General features: G+C 38.4%; 1 protein-coding gene across 2 annotated transcripts in view; it reads right to left on the bottom strand.

Annotated features, from left to right (window-relative positions):
• The window catches only part of cicb (capicua transcriptional repressor b), a 43270-nt gene that overhangs the window by 20338 nt on the left and 1245 nt on the right, over positions 1-21687 (bottom strand). For both annotated transcript variants that reach the window (XM_047810755.1, XM_047810754.1), the window contains exon 2: positions 13021-16801. In XM_047810755.1, the coding sequence (XP_047666711.1) occupies positions 13021-16669 (3649 nt within the window). In that variant the 5' untranslated portion in view covers positions 16670-16801. The remainder of the gene's footprint in view (positions 1-13020; positions 16802-21687) is intronic.

Below are 21687 nucleotides of genomic sequence, written 5' to 3' on the forward strand. Positions count from 1 at the left end.
ACATGATGATAAAATTATTTTATTCCATCCTGAGCAGAGATGCAAATATTTTTAGGATGAGTGAATTAAAAGTGTAATCCCTACTTTCTACTTTCTGCACCTTGTTATCTATCCAATTAAATTTGTAGTTTATTTTTTAATTACCCCTTATTTACTATCGCCATGGGAACAGTTACACAGGCACTGATATAATGGCACTTTGGGTGACAAGTTATCATCCACATTGCATTTTGATTTTAAAAGGAAAAAAAAACAGCAAAGTAATGTTAGTCATCTAATTAAGAGCACACCAATTAAATAATCCCAATAATTCAGTCAGTCAAGCCTGCATATGACCTCATTTCTGAGATTTAACACTCTTATCAGCAATATAAATATATAGAGACAATAAATTTAATAAAGCCGTCTCTCACGTCCTTGTAACTGTCTTGTCTCTAATGTGTGCTGAAAAGAGGGTATTGGATAATACATAGAGGGAGAGGTGATGGTTACTGTGGATAGAGTGTGTGTGGAGTGTGTCATATGATAGTTAATCCTGCAATCTATTGATTGTGAGCTCAAATCTCAGTTTTGCTAAGCTGTTGGTTTCGGTATCCAAGGCCCTTATACACCAACTGCTCAGATGTATCCCGTCTCAATGGTAAAGTCACTTTCTATAGCATGAACTGTCCAAGAGTACGTTTAATAAATAGATGTAAATTAAAAAGGGACAGGGGATGAAATGGTGTGTTTGTATGTAGCGTGTTGTGTGTAATGTCGTATGATGTCCACATGGTGGCAGCACTGGCATGTGTAAAATCTACAAGGACGCGTCATAAGAACATTAGATCGCCGGGTTGGACGTAACGCAAACACAATGATCTGAATCCGGAATCTCGTGTGATTAAACACGCAGATTGAGTGTGCCAACTTTGATGCAAATCATAAAACCCACACAGGGTTTAAAAGACGATTTAATGGGAAGGGAGCTATGGCAGTGAAGTCAGGATTCTCCAGAACTATTGTACTGAAAAACCAGAGGATTCTGCACTGCAGCACTGACAGAGAGAGAGAGAGAGAGAGAGAGAGAGAGGGAGAGAAAGGGGGAGAGAGAGGGAGAGAGAGAAAGGAGAGAGAGAGAAGGGTGACTGAGTGAAAAACAAAGATAGAGCAGACAGCGAATGACAGAGATGAATGTGTGAACTGAATAATGCAAGTGGGGACAGATTTAAAGTTTTAAATAGACTTCTGCCATTTACAACGTCCAGATTTACTCAGAGAGAACTTTTATACGGTGGAAAACAGAGACTCATTGACATACAGCACGGTATATAATCACGAAGGCTATTATTTGCACAATGTTGTTGGCAGCAGTTAACAATTACAAAGTTATAATCAAATGTCATAAGGCAGCAGGTATCATGTACAGGTACGGGTTCGTAACACGTCGTACTCCTGATGGTGCACCACAATCAGTCTTTAATTGCTACAGCAGTGCTGATTACACAAAATGTCTGCACTGTGTGCTTCATGGAAACACTCGTCTTCTGAAGAAGAAGTGTCTAATCCATATAACAACTGCGTGTGCGATATAGAAGTGCTGTGCAGTGTTGTATGGGTGTGTGCCTGTGTGTGACATAATTTTTTTTTACATACATTTGTTATTTTCTCAGGGAGGACGGCACGTATTTTGCATTGCTGCCTTGGTAACAGAATCTGAACACGAGTCTTCTGATATTCAGTAGCTCCGACGTGCTACAGCTGTATAGTTAACAGAACCCTATCTCACTCTCTGCAGCTCAGCTCACTTATAATGGAAATCTCATGTCAATCCTATCGCTATGTGCTTGTATAATAAATAACTATTACCGTTACGTGCTAGCAAGAAGGTCTTAGGGTGGAACAGACACACACACCACAGTAATCGGTTATTATGGTTACTTTACACTTGCCTGAAGGCTTTGCGTTATCCCTCGCACACACGTACACAGTTTTGGTGAGGACACGTAACCTTCGAATCGGTGTTATACAGATTTACATCAGCTTTTCACATAAACGTTTAGTGACACCTCGACAACTGCCTTTAGACTTTGTATTAGAATGGACTTTTAAGTGAACATGTTTACCGTTCTTCACAAGTTGGCAGTGTTATTTGCCTTCATTCTGCAGATGAAGTGTACACACACACACACACACACACACACACACACACACACACACACACACACACACACACACACACACACCACTTTATTAGGAACACAACACTGATACTGGTTTGAAGCTTCACTTCTTCATGGCATGGATTCCACAAGATGTTGAAAACAGAGTTTCTGCTCCATGTTTACATGATTACGTCACACGGTTCCTGCAGATTTTTCGATGCTGTGAATCTCTTGTTATTTCACATCCCAAAGGTGATCTACCGGATTACAGATCCGGCAACTGGGAAAGTGACTAAATATCACAACTCATCGTCATTTTCATGAGACGACTTTCGCTTTATGATAAGATGCATTATTATGCTGGAAGAGCCATTAGAAGATAAATTGTAGACATGATTCGCAACAAAGCTCAAATAATCATGTTGCATTCAGGTGATGATTGATTGACCTTATCAGCCCAAAGTGTGGCAACGTTACACCACCTCCACCAGCATGGACTGTTGACACAAAGCAGGATGGTCCATAGATTCATGCTTTGATGCCAAATTCTGATCTTATCATGTGTGAGCTTCAACAGAAATCCAGATTCATCAGACCAAGCTACATTATTCCAGCTGTCCAGGTTTGTTGAGTCTGTGTTTACTGCAGCCTCAGCTTTCTGTTCATGACTGAAAGAAGTGGAACCTGACGTTGTCTTCTGCTGTTAGAAATTCTAGAAACTCTAGAAATTGTGTGTGTGTGAAAATCCCAGGAAATCAGCAATGTTAGAAATACTAGCCTGTATCTACATGTATATATGTACTGCAACATGATTAGATCACTGCATGAATGGATCACTGTACATGTTACTCTAATACATTTATATATAACAAAAACCTGTTATTTGGGTGTGTAGGCTAATATATATATATATATATATATATATATATATATATATATATATATATATATATATATATATATATATATCCATTGTATCTGTAATGAAACACCTTGATTTAAACACTGTGTGAAAATAGGGTCTTTTTTCTATGACTTTTTTTAAATAATAAAGTATTCCTTTTTTTAATAAGTATGAAGAACAGGAAAGAGGGTACAGACCTCAGAGGGTAAATTCTATGCCAACAGTAAGACAGGAATGTAGTATATACTGTATATTTATTTTTATTTATTTATATAAAAATAATTTAAGAAAAATGTTTCATGAAAATGTTTGTAAAAATGTTTGAATTTGCTTTCTCATGAGTCAGTAATTAGAGAACTATATCTGTATAGTCTCAAACACACACACACACACACACACACACACACACACACACACACACACACACACACACACACCACCAGCACCATTGTCCTCCTCGTCTGAACCTTTCACTGACATCATTATTAATGCAGCTAATTTATGCTTTTACCTTCACCTAAATCTAACACTAACCTTAACCTCAGTAACAAAAAAAATAATAAAAAAAATCAGATTTTGCTCTTTTTAATTATTTAATTAAAAGCTACAGATTTTCACAGAGGGGTTCAGCTAAAGGTCCCCACAAGGTCAAAACCGTCTGATATTCTTCTGGTGACAAAACACACGAAAGCCACAAATCCCCTCGCAAAATTTCACAACACACCCACACTCAAGTGTACATGCACACACACACAGACATGTGCACACACACACACACACACAAACAGACATGCGCTCACACACACACACACACGGACATGCGCACACACACATACACACACACAAGGACATGCGCACACACACACACACACACACACACACACACACACACAGGGACACGCACACACACACACACACACACACACACACAGGGACATGCACACAAACACACACACGGACACACACATGGAAAAGCACACACACACACACACACACACACACACACACAGGTACTCGTAAAATAAGGGAAATATTGTGTTGCCAACAGAGGATACCGTGTGATCTCCCTCTCTCTTTCTCTCGCGCTCTCCCTCTCTGACATACACACACATACACCAGCTATAGTACATTCTGTAACCTATACATCTTCCATTATTTTTAGTACTCTAGTCACAATCCTACTTTGACCATTTATTTGAAACTAACATGTACGGGCAAGAGTTTGCATCGTGGTCGACTTTATTACATACATTTTAAAAGGAATGTGTGTGGTGTGTGGTGAGAATGTTGCTTTATGTTGTAGGTATTAGGAGATCGTTATATCACACCCTCGGTGTTCTGTCAGATGCCTCGGAATAAACAGCCTTGTTAAACCTTGAGGAAATGAGTTTTATTTGCTCGCATCCAAGTCACAACATGCCTTCAGTGACATGGTTTCTGATGAGTTCCATCAGAAGCCCATAACAGAGGTGAGCTCACAGATTAACACACCGAGTCAATTGGAGTGCAGGGGTTATAAGTATGAACCGGCATTGACTATTAACACAGAATAAACAACATACAGAGGAGATGAGACTGTCGAAATGTCTCTGTATCAAACTGAGTCAGAATGTTAAAACTACTTGAATTCATTCTACACATCAGACAATATACACATGCAAGCTGCTATAAACTCTACAAGTTTATACAAAACCTTATGATCCATTTCAGCTCAAAGCCATTAGAGTGTCATCTGTACAACATGCTTGAGTAGAAGAGATTATACATGAGGAGAATCTGATCTTTGGTACAAAGCGGTTAACATGCTCAATAGCACTCATTTGCTTACATTTCAAATAGAAACCTAGACATAGTGACGGATCTTAAATATAACATTTTTAATCATTTCCGTTTTTTGTTTTGAATATAGTTCGGAATTAGAAAATTAGAAAGAAAAAAAAAACATTGAAGTTGCTCGGCGACTGAAGATATATATATATATATATATATATCCAAAGCTGCCACTGCTGGGCCCTTGAGCAAGGCCCTCAACCCTCTCTGCTCCAGGGGCGCTGTATCGTAGCTGCCCCTGCACTCTGACCCCAACCTCCTCAGTTGGGATATGTGAAGAAAAGAAATCCACTGTGCTGTAATGTATATGTGGCGATAATAAAGGCTTTCATGCACCGTTCTATTCTAATAGATATATAAAGATATATAAATTAACTTTTTAATTCTGTGAGTTCATCATCGATGCATGCAAAGTCTCGTAGCCTTGTTTTTGCTGTCACACTACACTTCTGTGTCAGAACAAAAAATGAAAATGACTGGGTTTAATAATGTTTTTCTTCAGATAAGGTCTTGCTAACATTCAAATAAATGTCAAGCTGAACAGGTTAAACACGTTTAAGTATGAGAGAGCGTAAGATTTCTCTTAAAGTGGCCATTTAAAATACTTGCATGATAAAAAGCCTTCTAACGAAAAATTTTCTCCCCTTTTAAAATAATCTGCTTTTCTGATTGTATCCATCTTTTTTTTACATGAATGACATAGTGGGTTGTTGTGGTTTTGTGTTACTTGCAGTACAGGAAGATTTGCTACAACTGTGTATATTTTCAGGAACAGCGTTGGAAAGTTTCTTGAATGTGTGTACATTAAGTGATCGTGAAAGAGTGTGTGAGTCGTTATGGTGTTAAACTAAACCTGAACTTTATTTGAACATTATTTTAAGGTTAGAGATATAAAAGATTTATAGTACATTACAAAATATATATAGGGCTACACATTGTGCGTGTGTGTGTATATGTGTGTGCGTGCGTGTGTGTGTGTGTGCATATGTGTGTGTGTATATGTGCGTGTGTGTGTGTGTGTATATGTGCGTGTATGTGTGTGTGTGTGTGTGGGTGCGCGTGCGTGCGTGTGTATGTGTGTGTGTGTGTGTGTGTGTGTGTGTGTGTATGTGTGTGTGTGTATGTGTGTGTGTATATGTGTGTGTGTGTGTGTGTGTGTGTGTGTGTATGTATGTGTGTGTGTGTGTGGTTCAACTCCGTCATCCATTAAATATCAAATATAATATTAACTTAGGAGTTATTCATTATAAGAGCATCCATGTAATGAATATTAATGTAATCAATAGTTGTGCATCAGTGTGGGGATCAACAGCGTGTTTATGTATCGTCTGAAAACCAGTGAAATATATATATATTTTAGACTTTTAGATTTTTAGCCTGACTCTGAGTGGACTTCAACTTCTGGTCCTTTTAGCATGAAAACATTTAGCATATACATATATGTATATGATACACAGTGGACTAGGGACAATGCTTCTAATTTATATTCTTTTCTTATTTAGTACAATTTTATTTATCGTAAATAATATTACTGACAATTTGAGTGAAAAGCTGAATCTTTTAAATGATGACAGAAACTTCAGAGTTTCTTGGTATTCGGTTCGTCTCTTTCGACTCCACTAGATGGAATCCATCGGACTGTCGTCTGAACGCATGCTTCAGGGACATCTGATTTTTTTGTACGAGGCAGGTAACAAGCTCAGTATCACACGTTTGTTTAATTTTAAATAAAGAACTTAGAAACGGAGCGGAATCTTGAACATTATATATTCCAGATACCTAACATTTACTTTCTTGCTAAAGCCTTCTGTTTATTTCCAATTATTTTCTTTTTTTGTATTGTTATGTTAGCTTCCATTGTGTATCAACAATTTAAATGATGCACTAGGTTACCGAGTTTCCTCACACAGATACGTCGGGGGTTTGAATTGAAATGAAAGTCTATTTAAACACAATGTGGTGCTTTTTTTTTTCTCTTCAGCATGGATGATTATAATCGTGATTCATCCAGTACTGAAACAAATAAAATGACTTAATTAAATGACTGTTGAACTTGTCCAGTTAGTGCATGACCAAAATGATGTTACTTGCACAAATCAAACTGACTATGTGCTTTACCGGCAGCAGTAATGAAAAAAAAAAGATGAATATGTGTATTAATTTTTAACCAGCGCTTACACGTGATATGACTGATTCTCAACAAGCAAAGCTTAGCCTTCTTTTAATCCACTGGCGATAAAATTAACAGAATTTTTTGTTGCAAATCTTTTTTATTCCAATCCGTACATACTAGCACACAGTAACCTTTTCCATCTCTTAGCAACCTTTTTTTTTTTTTTTTAGCAAACTGGATTTTTGTAATTTATAATTATATAATTTAAAAGAAGTTAAAAAAAAAAGCTAAATAGTTTCCTTTTCAAGAATAAGGAAAATCAAGGCGTCATGTGATATAGGTTGTTCTACTCCATTTTCTGTAGACAATTTACTACAAAGTGCCTACATGTCGGAAAAAAAGTAAGTGGAATGGCTGAACGTGCCGGTCCCAGTTCGGCTGATCATAAGCTTCCAAACGGGACGAGCGGACATGAAGGCACACTTAAATAAAAATAGTAACTAAAGCGGCTTTTGTTGCTAACTGCTGCACAGTGTGCTGGAGGAATCAAATGGAGGAAGGAGAGAAGGAAGAGGGGATGAGAGTGTAGAGACTGAGTGAGATGAAGAGGCACTAAGAGAGGAAGAAGAAGACTAGGAGAAAGGAAATGCTCTTTCACAAGGATCTCAAATAATGTGACTTGAGAGACACAATTTTCATCCAACACTGTGTCTCACACAGACACACACACACACACACACACACACACACAAATCTCTGGGCAAACCAGAGTGGGGGTTTCTACAAAAAAACGTGACTGACAAATTTAATGTCTTGATTTGGAAATAAACAAAATGAATCAGTATTATTTCTATTTAATATTTCAAATAAATACATTGACAAGATCTATGAATATTTACAATTTACTTGCAATCCTGGATCTGATGTGAGATTTCCTCTTTCATTAGCAACTTAATTTTATCAGCCTAATGTGTAGGTTCATATTTAATCCTTTTTACTTTTTTGTAGCATTGCTTCGATCACTATAATGATACATTCGCACCGTAGCTGAGCTAAGCAATTTGTTTGCACTGTCTCCTATCCATTTTCTATGAAGACGAGCTGAAATCGGACTCACGGGACTGCTGGAGTGAAAGCGTTGCAAAGGAGGTGTAGAAAACTTCAACTTTATGGAAAGAAGTGTAATGAATATCACCGGAAGGGAATCAGTCGGATTGTTGATTGTGGGCAGAGTGAATGTCAGAGTCGTGTCGAGCCACGCATCAAAATGAGAGCAATGCAAGAAAATCTCTAATAATAATAATAATAATAATAATAATAATAATAATAATTACAAGTGCACTGTATTGCCAGTGGTTTTGAAAAAGCAGATTACAGACAGAAATCCCACAGAATAAAGGTTGATAGACATTTTTCAATGAAATATTGCAGCGTATATAAATGCTATATAAATGCAGCATTCCCACATACGTTTTTGCTTTAGTTCAAACAGCTACTCAGGTTTCCATTTCAAAAAAATATTTGTTTTAATACTCCTTTAATTTAATTAGCCACCTACATTTGTCTATTTCTTTTGCAATTCTTTATTGCAATGTGACAATTGTGGCTTGTGACAATTACATCACATTTTATGTTATAGAAAATTAGTATACTAATGTTTCGATATTATTTCATGTCCTGTTACAACCTTCCTAACTGTCAGAGGTAGGGTATAACCCCTGGACACTGCCTCATGCACTGGCAAAAAGGTGACACAGTGTGCACTATAAATCACACAGTGTTTGCTATAAATACTGTTGTCATATATCAATCCTTCCCGTTCACCTTCTTTCCTGGGTGTGTGTCTATCTACATAACATGGAGCTATTCATGTTGCAGCTCCTCTCATTCCTTCCTCCCTTTGTGAATGTGTTTTTCTTATATATTCTGAGCATTAGAACGTCGTAGAACGTTACTGGACTCCTTCGGACTATTTTCACTCATAGCATTGCTACCCTGCATTTAGCTAATCACTCGCTGTCTCTAATATTCAGACCTCAGGCTCTTTGGAGTTGAAAATAATTCTTTCTCTGCACAATTCATGTTTGACTGGATTTTCTTATTATTCCCAATCAGGTTGAATTGATCAAATACTGTGGTATCTGTGATCTGGGTACAAATTTCTGTAATTTCTGGTGGAAAGTAGAATCAATCCATCTCTTCATTATTGCTGCACTGAGAAGCAAGTTTCTCATATCCTTTTTTCACCTTCTGCCCCCTTGTAGTCACGCAGGCAGACACATACAGTATGCGCCTGTCTGCGCATGATGCCCTCGAGTGTTCACAAATAACCTGGCGCTTAACCAGGCCTGACTCAGACTCCTTGGCACTGACTGCACAACAATGACTAGGTCAACCTGGTGCACTCAGCCAGCAGATTTAAACTCCATATGATGATGAGTGCTGATAAATGCTATGTCTTTACCTGCATATGGAAGGTTCATCTAGCCTTATTATGACATACTGGTTGAAAAGCCACCTTTAACCTGGCCTTAGCACGATCCAGAAGGGTTCTGGCTTTGCCCATGCCATGCTATAAGTTAGCTGGTGAAAGCTCTATGCTAGCTGTGAACCTTGGAGATACCTGGAGTAAAGGTAGTCTATTTGTCCATTAAGTTTTCTTCAGTCCACTCAGAAGATTATCTGATAACAGATAACAATGATCAAAGATGATTTAAATGTACAATAAAAATACTGCTAGATATTTTACGATTTCTATACAAAAGTAATAGAAAAAATTTGTTGGTAGGCTTTCAATACACATTAGATGATATTGTTTTATGAGACGATCTCATAAAGTTCTCTCCGCCTTGCACAGACTCTCACCAGGTCCATGACACATCTGTTGAGGTTGTATGTTGTTGTGGCTGATGCAGTGATCTCACATAATCTCTGTTCATTCTAGCGGTATCTGAGCCTCAAAGGCCCAGTTATGGAGAAAAGTATGGTGAAGTGTCTTCATCAGTGCCAAGTCAGACAACCAGATTAGACACGATACCCAAAACCTGTTCTGTTCTCTTCCTTCTCACCGATTCTCCCTTCTGATCCTTATTTTCTACTTAAGCAGCTAGGCCACAGGATCCTACATGGCTCGAACTGATATTTGTACTAGTTGTCTATACAATCTGGATGGTTAACGCTCAGCCTCTCTCACCTTTTTAATGAGGCTGATGCACCTCCAACCACCATGGTCCTCCAGGAACACAGCAAGAAGCAACATTAAAGGAGCTGCAGGACTGGCAAGCGTTAGTCACTCCCTACATGGGACGACAATCTCTTCTATTCGTCACGTATGTGGGCAATGGGGTAAGATAAAAATAAAAACCCACACACCCAAGCATATAGTAAAACATATGTACAATCAGGCCAAACCATGTAGCGAAATGTGTTATGGTTTGATGAGACCAAAATATATCCTTTCAGAAATAATGCTAAAAGCTATGCTAAATGCTAAAACAAGACAGCTTATCGCCTAAAATCACCATAACCACTGCTGAGCATGGTGGTGGCAGTACATTACATTTATATTTATGGCATTTAGCAGACACCTTTATCCAGAGTGACTTACAACTGAGCAATTGAGGGTTAAGGGCCTTGCTCAGGGGCCCAGCAGTGGCTGCTTGGTCCTGGGGTACGAACCCATGACCTTCCGATCAGTAGTCCAACACCTTAACCACTGAGCTACCACATCCCTGTGGGATGTGCAGTATCATGGCATGGGGCTACATATCGTATAATATTTGCATGTACAACTGTTGAACATATAGAGAATGTATGTAATGGAAGTAAAGTTAGATTGTAAGTTATTAGATACAATATCCAATTAGATTTTGCAAAACGTATTGATTTACAAGCAAGTTATACACTAAAGATAGAATAGATAATTAGTGTAATTAATACTGTAGTGTTACAACAGTCAGCTGTATTTAACGTAATAAAGAACTATTTATTCTCACTACCCATCATGCAATGATGTCCACAAGTATTGATCATGTTTACAGCAGCTATGTGTACAGCAGTCCAGACTCATGAATGTAAAAATATGAAAAGAGTCTTCACTAGAATGAATTAATGCAATTTTAGCATCGTAAGTATGTTGGAAACGTACACATGCGTTTTTTTCTTTGTAGTTGTGTATGAAACTAAAATCACGTTTTTAAATCACGTTTTGTGTTGTTGTGTTTTATAAGATCATGTGAGTTGTTTGGGAATAGTTTATGTATTTATGTAGCATGATGAACGGTTTATGAATAAAGTATAAAATATGGTAATTTCATCCCTTCCTTCCATTTTTTATTTCATTCTTTTATTCTTATCAGAGCTCCGTCTATATATGTGGATGCTTAGTTTTTTGTTTCCCTTTAGCATCTAAACAATAAGCTCTGTATTCTGAGTTGCCGCCGAGTCCTAAAGAGATGCGGAGAAAGCTGCTCCTATTCATATACAGGATTACGCAAATTTTCTCAATCGATTTTCTGGGTGTCAAATGCATGTAAATCATCTATGTGCATTCCAAGCATGAAGGTTTCAGATTTTTCCAGACTTCACCACCCTTAAACACAAGCACTTGCCATTAAGCCACCAAAAAAAAAAAAAAAAAAAGAAAGAAAAAAGAAAGAAAAACAACTAAACAAGAAAATTCTGAACGCAAACGGAATTTGAATATACAAATTGTTATAAATTATGATTATTAATATGCAATACATATACCATAAAATACTAGATACTAGATATAGATATTGTTGTTTGAACAATTCTAATAGCAGTGTCAGTATCATTATTTACTGCAGATGTGTTTCAGTTTAATAGGGCTAAATATTATTGTAAAGTAGCACTTTATACAACAGATCCTATTATAATGCACATATAGTCAATTGAGTGTACAAAGTGTATTCATGAAATACTAAATAGTTAAATAATAATGTGTACATAGGTAGAGGCAATATTTAAGTGACATGACATACGGCTAAGTACGGTGACCCATACTCAGAATTCGTTCTCTGCATTTGACCCATCCAAAGTGCACACACACAGCAGTGAACACACACACCGTGAACACACACCCGGAGCAGTGGGCAGCCATTTATGCTGCAGCACCCGGGGAGCAGTTGGGGGGGGTTCGGTGACTTGCTCAAGGGCACCTCAGTCATGGCCGGCCCGAGACTCGAACCCACAACCTTAGGATTACGAGTCAGACTCTCTGACCATTAGGCCACGACTGGATTTCATTCATTCATTCATTCATTCATTCATTTTCTACAGCTTATCCGAACTTCTCGGGTCACGGGGAGCCTGTGCCTATCTCAGGCGTCATCATGCATCAAGGCAGGATGCACCCTGGACGGAGTGCCAACCCATCGCAGGGCACACATACTCGCAATGTTTAACAATTTATTATTAATTTTAATTATTTAACGGATGTTGTACATATAAAACGTCTAATATTTTATTTCAATGTATTGCCTTATTTTGAGTGACTTGCTGTGGTTATATAAAATTGTTTATGATTACTGATATAATTATAGTATCGATTAATAAAATTATAAATATAGTTCTGACAGTGGTACTGGACATAATATAACTAACTCATAACATGCAAGAAAAATGTGCAAACTATAAACTATGGAATACTTAAGACACACAAATTAAACACTAAAATAGTGGATAAGTCTATATCTGAGGTCTGATTTCTGACATGCAAATTTCACAACTCCTAAATGTGTAACTCGTCTCGAGAATCTGCAAAATGGGGTGAAGACGTCAGGCTTCAACATGATACAATTTCATTTCAAAGGCAAATGTTTGATGATACCACTAAATATTTTAGCAGACAATATAATACAATACAATGATTTTGCAGTTTTCAATCAATATAATATGATAGGCCTACCCTTCATTTCCCGTTGATGATTATATCCAAAAGGACCTTGCTAGCTAGACTATTTAAAATAAATGGTGACAATTAAAAGTTTAATAGTGAAAAATCTTACCGGTTCCTGGACGTCCCATAATTATGTCCTTGCAGGGTACTGGGTGTAATGTCTCTGCAGGAAGTAAAAGTGGCAATAAAGCCGTTGGGGCAGGATGACATGGAACTGGTTGCTGTAATTTTGTTATTCCTCCCTTTCCATGATCTCGTTCTCCTGATCCAAAGGAAGCAGACTCAGGAGCAGGACTTGGCACCGATATGCAGGATATGGCAGGGCTGGATTGAGTGGTGAGACTTGTAGGGTTGGGGTTTGGAAGGGAAGAGATGGAAGACACCAGAACCAAAGTTGTTGAAGGGCTATGTAATAATACTGCCCCATTATTAGATGCTGCAGCGTTAATTGGAACAGGCATCTGTAACCCTACACCAGGGAGAACGCCAGTCAAGTTGTCATGCTTAGAGTTTGTTCCCTCCTTATCTGCAACCTTTACCAGGGGACAATCAGCAAATTTTGCTAGAGGAACCTCAGGATTTCGTACAATTACAGGAGAGTCATGCAGTATCTGTTGAGAGAGTGTACGTTGTGACCCTGATTCTAAGGTTAAAGGAGAAGGTGGTAGTGAAGAAGCTGTGGATGAGGTGGGCCTTTTGCAGTGAGAAAAAGTGGTTGTCTGAGAAGAAAGTACATGAAAGGAAGTTCCTAAGGAGAGATCTCCTGTGTTGTTGTCCACTTCAAGTTTAGTGCAATCCTGCATAACAAGAGCTGTGGGTTGTGAGGTATCTGATTTATGTTTGTTAGGACTTACAGGTACAGTAAACGTTAAGCTGGTTTGGAAAGATGGTACAATGCCAGGTGCAAGTTTTTCCCTATCTTTCTCTGCCATTAAGGTACTAAGCTTGGAGCTGCAAGTACCACTTGTTTGTCGGTGGCGACGAGGAGGTAAGACTGTTAAAGTTGTAATAGGGCTGAAGTTGGCAGGACGGAAACCAAAAAGTGGAGAAGGGGCGGGAGAGGGAGCTGGAGAGAAAGGTGACTGGTTTGATATAGGAGAAAATGAAGGTGTCCCTGAACGTGAGCTCCCCAAAGACACGAGCATAGTAGCAGCCTCACATTCATCAAAGTCAAAACGTGAAAAATCCTGTGGCAGAAGTGATGGAAGAACAAGACGTGGTCGTGAGTCAGTTCCCCGACTGCTGGTTTCACTACTGTCCCGTGATGTCTCCTCCCAGTCAAACTCACTGCTAGTCCTGCCCCGCAAGTCTGAAGGGGTTGCAGTACCTGAACTGCTCCCTCCACCTCTCTTTAGCTCTCTCTCTCCTACTGATCCTTCAATCTCTTTAGTGCGCATTGAGAGATGTCGAGAGCAGTAGCCCCTACGTTGTGACTCTTTCATGCAGCTATCCTTCGAACACAAACGACGCCACTGCTTTCCATTAAATTTCTTGCGTATACCATTGGGTGTGCACACCACGTCACCTTTCTTATATATTTGCTGAGCTGCAGAAAGTGGAGTTCGTGATCGAGAGGAGGAAGCTGAGGAGGAAGCAGAACTCCCTGGGATAGGAGCAGAATTCTGTGAAGCAGTGGAGCTTTTATCCAAGATTGTAAGCAAACCTTTTGAGCTAGGTGAGGGAGGCACAGTTGAAGGGTGGGTCTGCAAATGAAGTCCATCAGTTCCAACAAAAGCTGAAGAAGCCGGGGGCTGTGGGCTGCCTGATAGAGGACCAGTCAGGTGGGTTCCCAAGGAAGTGCCAGCAAGACCTCGGACAACTGAAATGGGACTTGAATATCCAGAAGGCTTTGAAATGATTTGTCTGTGGTGGCTGTGTCTAACTGTTTTGGGTACTCCAGAAACCAAAGTACCTACTGCATCTTGAAGAGGTGCCAGGTTAAGCCTTAAAACTTCCAAGTCAACCTCTGGAGTCTGTAGCTGCTTTCTTTCTCTCTCTCTTTCTCTTGCTCTGTCTCTATCTGTGTCCTTAGACACTTGACTGTCTCTTCCAGTTACTATGATTAGTGCACTGTTTGACATCATAATTGCTGGCGAGGATGCAGATGAAGAAGTGGGTGTGCCCTCATACTGTTGACCACCAATATCAGTAGTCTTCTGTGGTGGCTTTATACCTCCTATAGTCATTCCCCTACTAAGTTGACACATCTCTCTTTCTACATCCACATCTTCCCTTCTCTCTCTTTCTTCTCTCTCTTGCACGTCTCCTTCCCATGGTGGGACAAGAAGGCGCAGGTTCTGTCGTGATACCCACACAGCCTGAACACCAGTTCTTTGTTGCCCCTCATCTCGTTTGTTCCCTGCATCCTTGTGATTTTTCTCTTCATGTAGTAGCACTCTGTAAGGGCAAGCAACAGCTGGATGCGAGTCCATCTGTGACACTACACCTTCCCTATACCATTCCTTCCCTTTATCTTCTCCATAAGGCACACAAACACGTGTCCCGACTTCCACTGGATCGTTGCCTGGTGGAGGGGCATCTAAAATGAGGTCAGTAGTTTTGTCTGGGTGATTTACCAATGTATGAAACGGGAGCAAAAGTTGCATCTCCTCCCCATTAATCTGCAATTCTACATTGAGCTGCTCTTTAGTAGCCCCACGCACCACACCACGTATGAAGACACATTCTTTTATTGGATCTTCTCCTTCTATATTATCCTTTGTTCTCTGATGACGTGCTAGCACTCTTTGATTCTTAAGGCCTTTAACCAGTGCCTCAGCTATTTCTAAAAAGCTTTCCTGCTCAAGTTTATGGTTGTTTTGGGTAAGGTTTGGAGGCAGGGATAGTGCTCTGGTTAGTGGGCTTTTTGGTCTGTTTAAGGTAGTTCCTAAACTTTGATGCACATTAAAAGGCTCCACCACCTCCAGATCTGGAAAGTTCTCACTGGCTGTTTCAGTCGATGATGAGCAAGCTGAGTTTGGGGCAGCATCTCCAAATTCATCGGTTTTCACTTGCTCAACTGTGTCTTTTCTCATACATGGAAGTTCATCTTTGACAACTTCTCCCCTATCCAGACAATTGAGTGTTGAGGCTTCTGTGGTTGTTTTATTGTCTGCTAAAACGTTGCTATTTATGTTGGCAGACATAATATTGTCTGCATCTGTTACAACATTATTGGCTACAAGGTGGCTATTAGGATTAATGGGGTTACAGATTTTACTGAGGTGATTGCTATTAAGAGCAAGTGGAGGTACAGGAGGACTGACTGGAGAGGTGCTGACAGTTCCGTGTTCATACATATACTTTTTCTTGGGCACTCTGGCTTTGAAGGTAGCTGTTTTCCTACTAGACAGTGTGATGGGACTATGATTGGTGATGCTTTTGTTTGAGCTGTTGGCTGGTATGTTAGTGCTCAGTGGGTTGTTGGTTATACTGTTTGTCATGGTAATATTCTGCGTTTTTAAGCTAGTGTTTTCAGAAGCGGTCATTTTATTGACCCTCACTACTATTTGCTCAGCTTGATCTACTTCCACAGATAGTCCTTTTATCTGCCCTTTTAGCCCTTCCTTGTTTGGAGTATTGCTCCTTTTGACTGTCTTCCCTTCAGAGCTGTCCAACTTGGATGTAATATTTTTCTGGGGTGACACTGCAGCAGGTGTAGTTTGTGATTGTCTGTCATGCTTATCTCCTCTTTTCCTCACACTCTTTGCCCGTGTGGACAGGTTAGAGCGTCCTTTCGGTTTCTTGAGTGATCTCATCTTTTATTGTAGTAGTCCACCTTGTTTTTACTTTTCTGAAAATATCTTAATCTTCTTTTGGGACTTATTTCCTTCTTGTTCCTTAGCAGGATCACCCAAAGTGGTTTTGGAGCTATTACACCATATGACAGTCTGTAATGAGAAAAAGATCATGTGTTTTAGTACATTTACTGCATTTAGCAGGCACTCTTAATCAGAGCGGCTACATTTTATCTCATTTTTATACAACTGAGCAATTGAGGGTTAAGGGCCTTGCTCAGGGGCCCAGCAGTGGCAGCTTGGTGGATGTAGGAATCGAACTCACAACCTTCCGATTGGTAGCCCAACACCTTAACCACTAGTCTACCACATCCCTTTTAGTATGTACATGGAAAAATATGGAAAACGATCAGGAAAAATTAGTTCACAGCTATATGATATAGATATGACACCATATAAAGATTCATAAACATACAATCAATTCACTATTCACATACTGAGAAACGAGACAATCATTTACTATCATCAAATAGGCCATACCAGGCTCATAAACAGGGTTAGGATGAACATAGAAAAGTTGTAGATAAACATGTGCTGTTGTAGTAGTAGCTAGTTGTATTAATCAAGAAATTGCTGGTAGTCAATTTTAAATAACGTGTGTGGGTTGTTGCTTTCCTGTCTTCCAACAATTTCAAAGAAATTCCGTTGTTCAGGCCTAGGATTTTCACTTCATATTTGGTGACACCACATTAAAATTTGATCTTTGTGTTCTATCACACTTGCACCTATACAGAAAAACTACGGAGTTAAAATTACGGAGTACCTAAATGCTATTGCATAGTATAACAAGAAGTATTTTTTTCAAACCAGAAGCCATATTTTAATATTATACAGTATAATAATCCTATAATTATTTAAACAAAAGAGGTGAACAATTAGGACCTACCAGGTGCAGAAAAGCACAGTAAATAATAATAACCTTATTGTTATTATTATTATTATTATTATTATTATTATTATTATTATTATTATTATTATTATTATTATTCATTTTTCTGATCAATACCTAGTCCTAATTGTTCACCTCTTTTGTGTAAACAATCTAACTGAAAATATCTGATACTGTTTAAGAACAAGGCCTTTTAATGCTATGTAGCTATTAACCTTAGTCCCATATTTCATACAGATAAGAAACAACAACATATTACAAAATCCTGATAATGTGCAAAATGTAATGATATACAGACGTGGGAAAACGTGTTAAAATACTATAAATAGAAATAGACAACCGTAAAAAAAGAAAGAAAACATATGGATGACCACCTTTTGCATTTTTGACTTTAACATTGTCATGTCGTTTTTGTATAAGCACGTTTTCTGGTAAGTTGTATGTCTCATGTGTTTCAGTATCTGCATGTAAAAGCAGATTACCCAATTACAGTTTTTATCTGAGACGTAGTCTATTCATTAAGCATATTCGTAAGCATATATTCTTAATTGTTCAGACATAAAAGATTAAAAAATATTGTATTATGTTTCTTAGGTTCTGTAAAGCTGCTTTGAGACAATGTCCATTGTTAAAAGTGCTACACAAATAAATTTGAAGTGAATTGATTTAGATTTCTCATTCTCATTCTCTCTCTCTCTCTCTCTCTCTCTCTCTCTCTCTCTCTCTCTCTCTCTCTCTCTCTCTCTCTTTCCACGTGCACACAAACACTTACACACTATTTTTCACGGAAAACATATTTAGCATTCATGTAACTTTACATAATTATTTGGCAATTGCTCTGTTTAACTGGAAACACACCACTTTTTTCAAGTACATAAGTGGCTATATCTTTCATGCAAAAAAAAAAGAAAATCTGATTATGCCTCCAGTTTGAATTAGAATTATTAAAAAAAATCTGTTTTCATAGCAAACCTATTTGTGAAAGCACAGTCTGAAATCTAAAAATATAGTAAGATATTCTAAGCTGGTTAGCAGGCGTAAACCTTTAAGAGAACCAGATACACAAAAGCAGGAAATGACTAATAATAATAATAATTTTCAAAACCAAAATGCAATGTAAGTCACATTACACACATTATAGTTACTGGTGGATGACTAAAAAAAAAGGGTGCGAGAAAGGATTATAAATAAGTATAGGAAAGAGTGTTTTATTATAACTAAATAATTGTTGCCACTGTTTTAATCAAACTCTGTGGCTGTCTGAAAGATCTCTCTCCATCCTATCTGTTGATTGGTGTTACGACATGACACCGATAGCAGACCTCTGAGTATCGTCGATACCTCCTACTGATCTGCTCCTGACTTCCTTACGGTGACGTGCTCATCCCTCTGCAGCTTTCTGCTGCCAAGTTCTGCAAAATGTCACACAGGCTTTATGGAGACATGAATGTAGATAATTTGTGACCAGGGTTCATGTGCAACATTACACTCGGGCCATAAAACTGGAAACCTGAAAATATGAAAATCAAATCTGCTTTATTATTAAAGTATTTATTATTACAATACATATATTTATTATTACTGATATTATTGTCGTTATTGTTCTTAAATATAATTATTATTTGTTCGTTTAAGGAATGCTTGTTAAAACAATTTTATTTCTACCTTATTTGACCTTGATATTATAACATAGTATTGTGACATAGTAACGTCATTATAATAAAGAATTAAAAAGGATAAAGCACGAGCTATAAACAATGTTCAAAACCAGAATGTCATTTAAAATTAGGAAGCGACAGTGTACAAGCACACGCATATATATTATAAATCCAGTTGTGTCCTTCTTCTGATATAATATCATTATGACCATCTGATATAAAATCATTATTATAAACAAATTAATTGGGGTATTTTCATAGTATTTCTTCCATGATGTGATCTTTTAATGATATGGAATAACTATTCACAGACTTTTATTCGGTCAGAAATCTATTTAAAGTGGCTTTATTATTTAAATCCGGAACTGTGGCATTTGTGTTTATTTTACCATTCTGTTCCATGACAACAGGCACAAATCCTGTATTTTTGGCAGGAATTAATGAATAAAATATTTACGGTAGCATATCTGACTACTTACTCATATCAACAGTTTGAGTAGAGGGTCATCACCGAGTGTCTGTCTCATGCCCTGATTTCTGCATCCTATATTACATGAACGAAAATCCCTGACCTCGGCTATATGAGCATATGACGCAGAATTCTGTGGTTTATCAGCTCACACACACACACACACACACACACACACACACACACACACACACACACACACACACACACACACACACACACACAGAGCAGTTATCAGTAGACATATGAATTATCTTTAAGTGAATTAATCAGCCCTTGTTGTGGTCAGTATTAAAAGCATTTACAAAGATTACAGAAACCAAACAGTGTCCACATACATATCATAAAAATATCTCACGGTCTGACCCTAAGGATTAATGTGAGCTACAGTCGAGCTTTCACACTCAAAATAATCCACAATACATTTAAATAAACAAATAAATGTGAATTCTATATACATTTATAGTTATAGTATATTTAAAAAATAATCCATGATGTCCATAATGTACTATTATCGTCTGACGTAGTATTTTACCAAAATTGTCCCCTTGTCAGTTATTCGCAGTGCATCACTGCAGCACACACAACACACACACTACACACACACACTGTTTTTTAAAACTGTGACAGCCGGAATGCACAGGTCAGGTTTTAATTTTGTGTTTCGAGAGAGAGAAAAATACATGAAAAGTGGACAGAGTTGTGAATCCTTCCTGCCAACCTACTACTGAGTGAGCATATGAACCCAAAAATGAGTGTTGATAGTGCGCTTCCTGGCTGCTCCTTCAGAACACACACACTCACACACACACACTCACTACGCAACAAGGCTAGAAACACAGGCACCTTCACTGTAATCGCAACAGCTCCATGCTGTGCTTGACAAAATTAAAAGTAAATCTACAATTAAATATCGGCCCAGTGTGTGTGTGTGTGTGTGTGTGTGTGTGTGTGTGTGTGTGTGTGTGTGTGTGTTTGCACCACAGATCAGCACGTACACAAAAATGCATTTTGGAGCATGGAGCAGGGCGCAGGGCTGCAGTAGTGCAGGCTTTTCCTGAACTGGAGCAAGCACGAGTGCTCCATAGCACTATTCTACTAGATCTGTTTATTTATAACTAATTCACACATTTGGAGATCTAGACTAGTCTCCTGCAACCCATGCATCGTCTGCATCCCTTTCTAAACTACCTTTATGCTAATTTCTTGCCTGCTCATTCATTAACCCTTAACGATGGTTTTAAAAGATATCCTGAGAATCCACCAGGTACCTGACACTGATGATGTGGTGAATTGGAAATCAACTTTTCTGACATGTCCCACACTCCCACCTCTCCGACATCCACAGTCACCTCCTGAACCTTTCTCGGCCTTCGATGTCTAACCGAGTGTAAGCCCTGGACAGGTACAGACAGCAGACCAGTACGGAGCATCTGTGACAAAGTTTAGACATGTAGCTCAACATCTCCAAGCACAATGACTCAACATTCACCATCAAGCATGGACACACGTCACTTATTTATCCGACAGGACTAATAATAAACAAAGGTCCTAAAGGTCGCATTCCTATTGCAAAGTGAAAACTGGTCAGAAAAAATTAAACTGCTTGTTGCCTTTTTATTTCTTTATTTATTTTTAATGTAGGCAGAGCAAAGCAATCATTATGGAGACACTGCTCACACCACACTGCAGAATGCATATGCATTTCACACAGCATATTTACACGCATCTGTCTTAGAGGATAGAAGGGAGGAAATGGTGAAAGAATGAGCACTGACAGTCACAGCAGAAAGCCTCGAAATAACTGTGATATTTGCGTGTGTGATTTCTATACAGAATCACTAATAGCAGGATTAATAGCATTTCAATTCAGTTCAATGCATTTTACATAGATCAAAAAATAGAGCAGGGAACCCAGTGAAAATGGTTGTTAGATATATTTGCTCCTACTGACCTGAAAATA

This window comes from Tachysurus fulvidraco, chromosome 3 (assembly GCF_022655615.1).
Source record: "Tachysurus fulvidraco isolate hzauxx_2018 chromosome 3, HZAU_PFXX_2.0, whole genome shotgun sequence".
NCBI classification, from domain to species: Eukaryota; Metazoa; Chordata; class Actinopteri; order Siluriformes; family Bagridae; genus Tachysurus; species Tachysurus fulvidraco.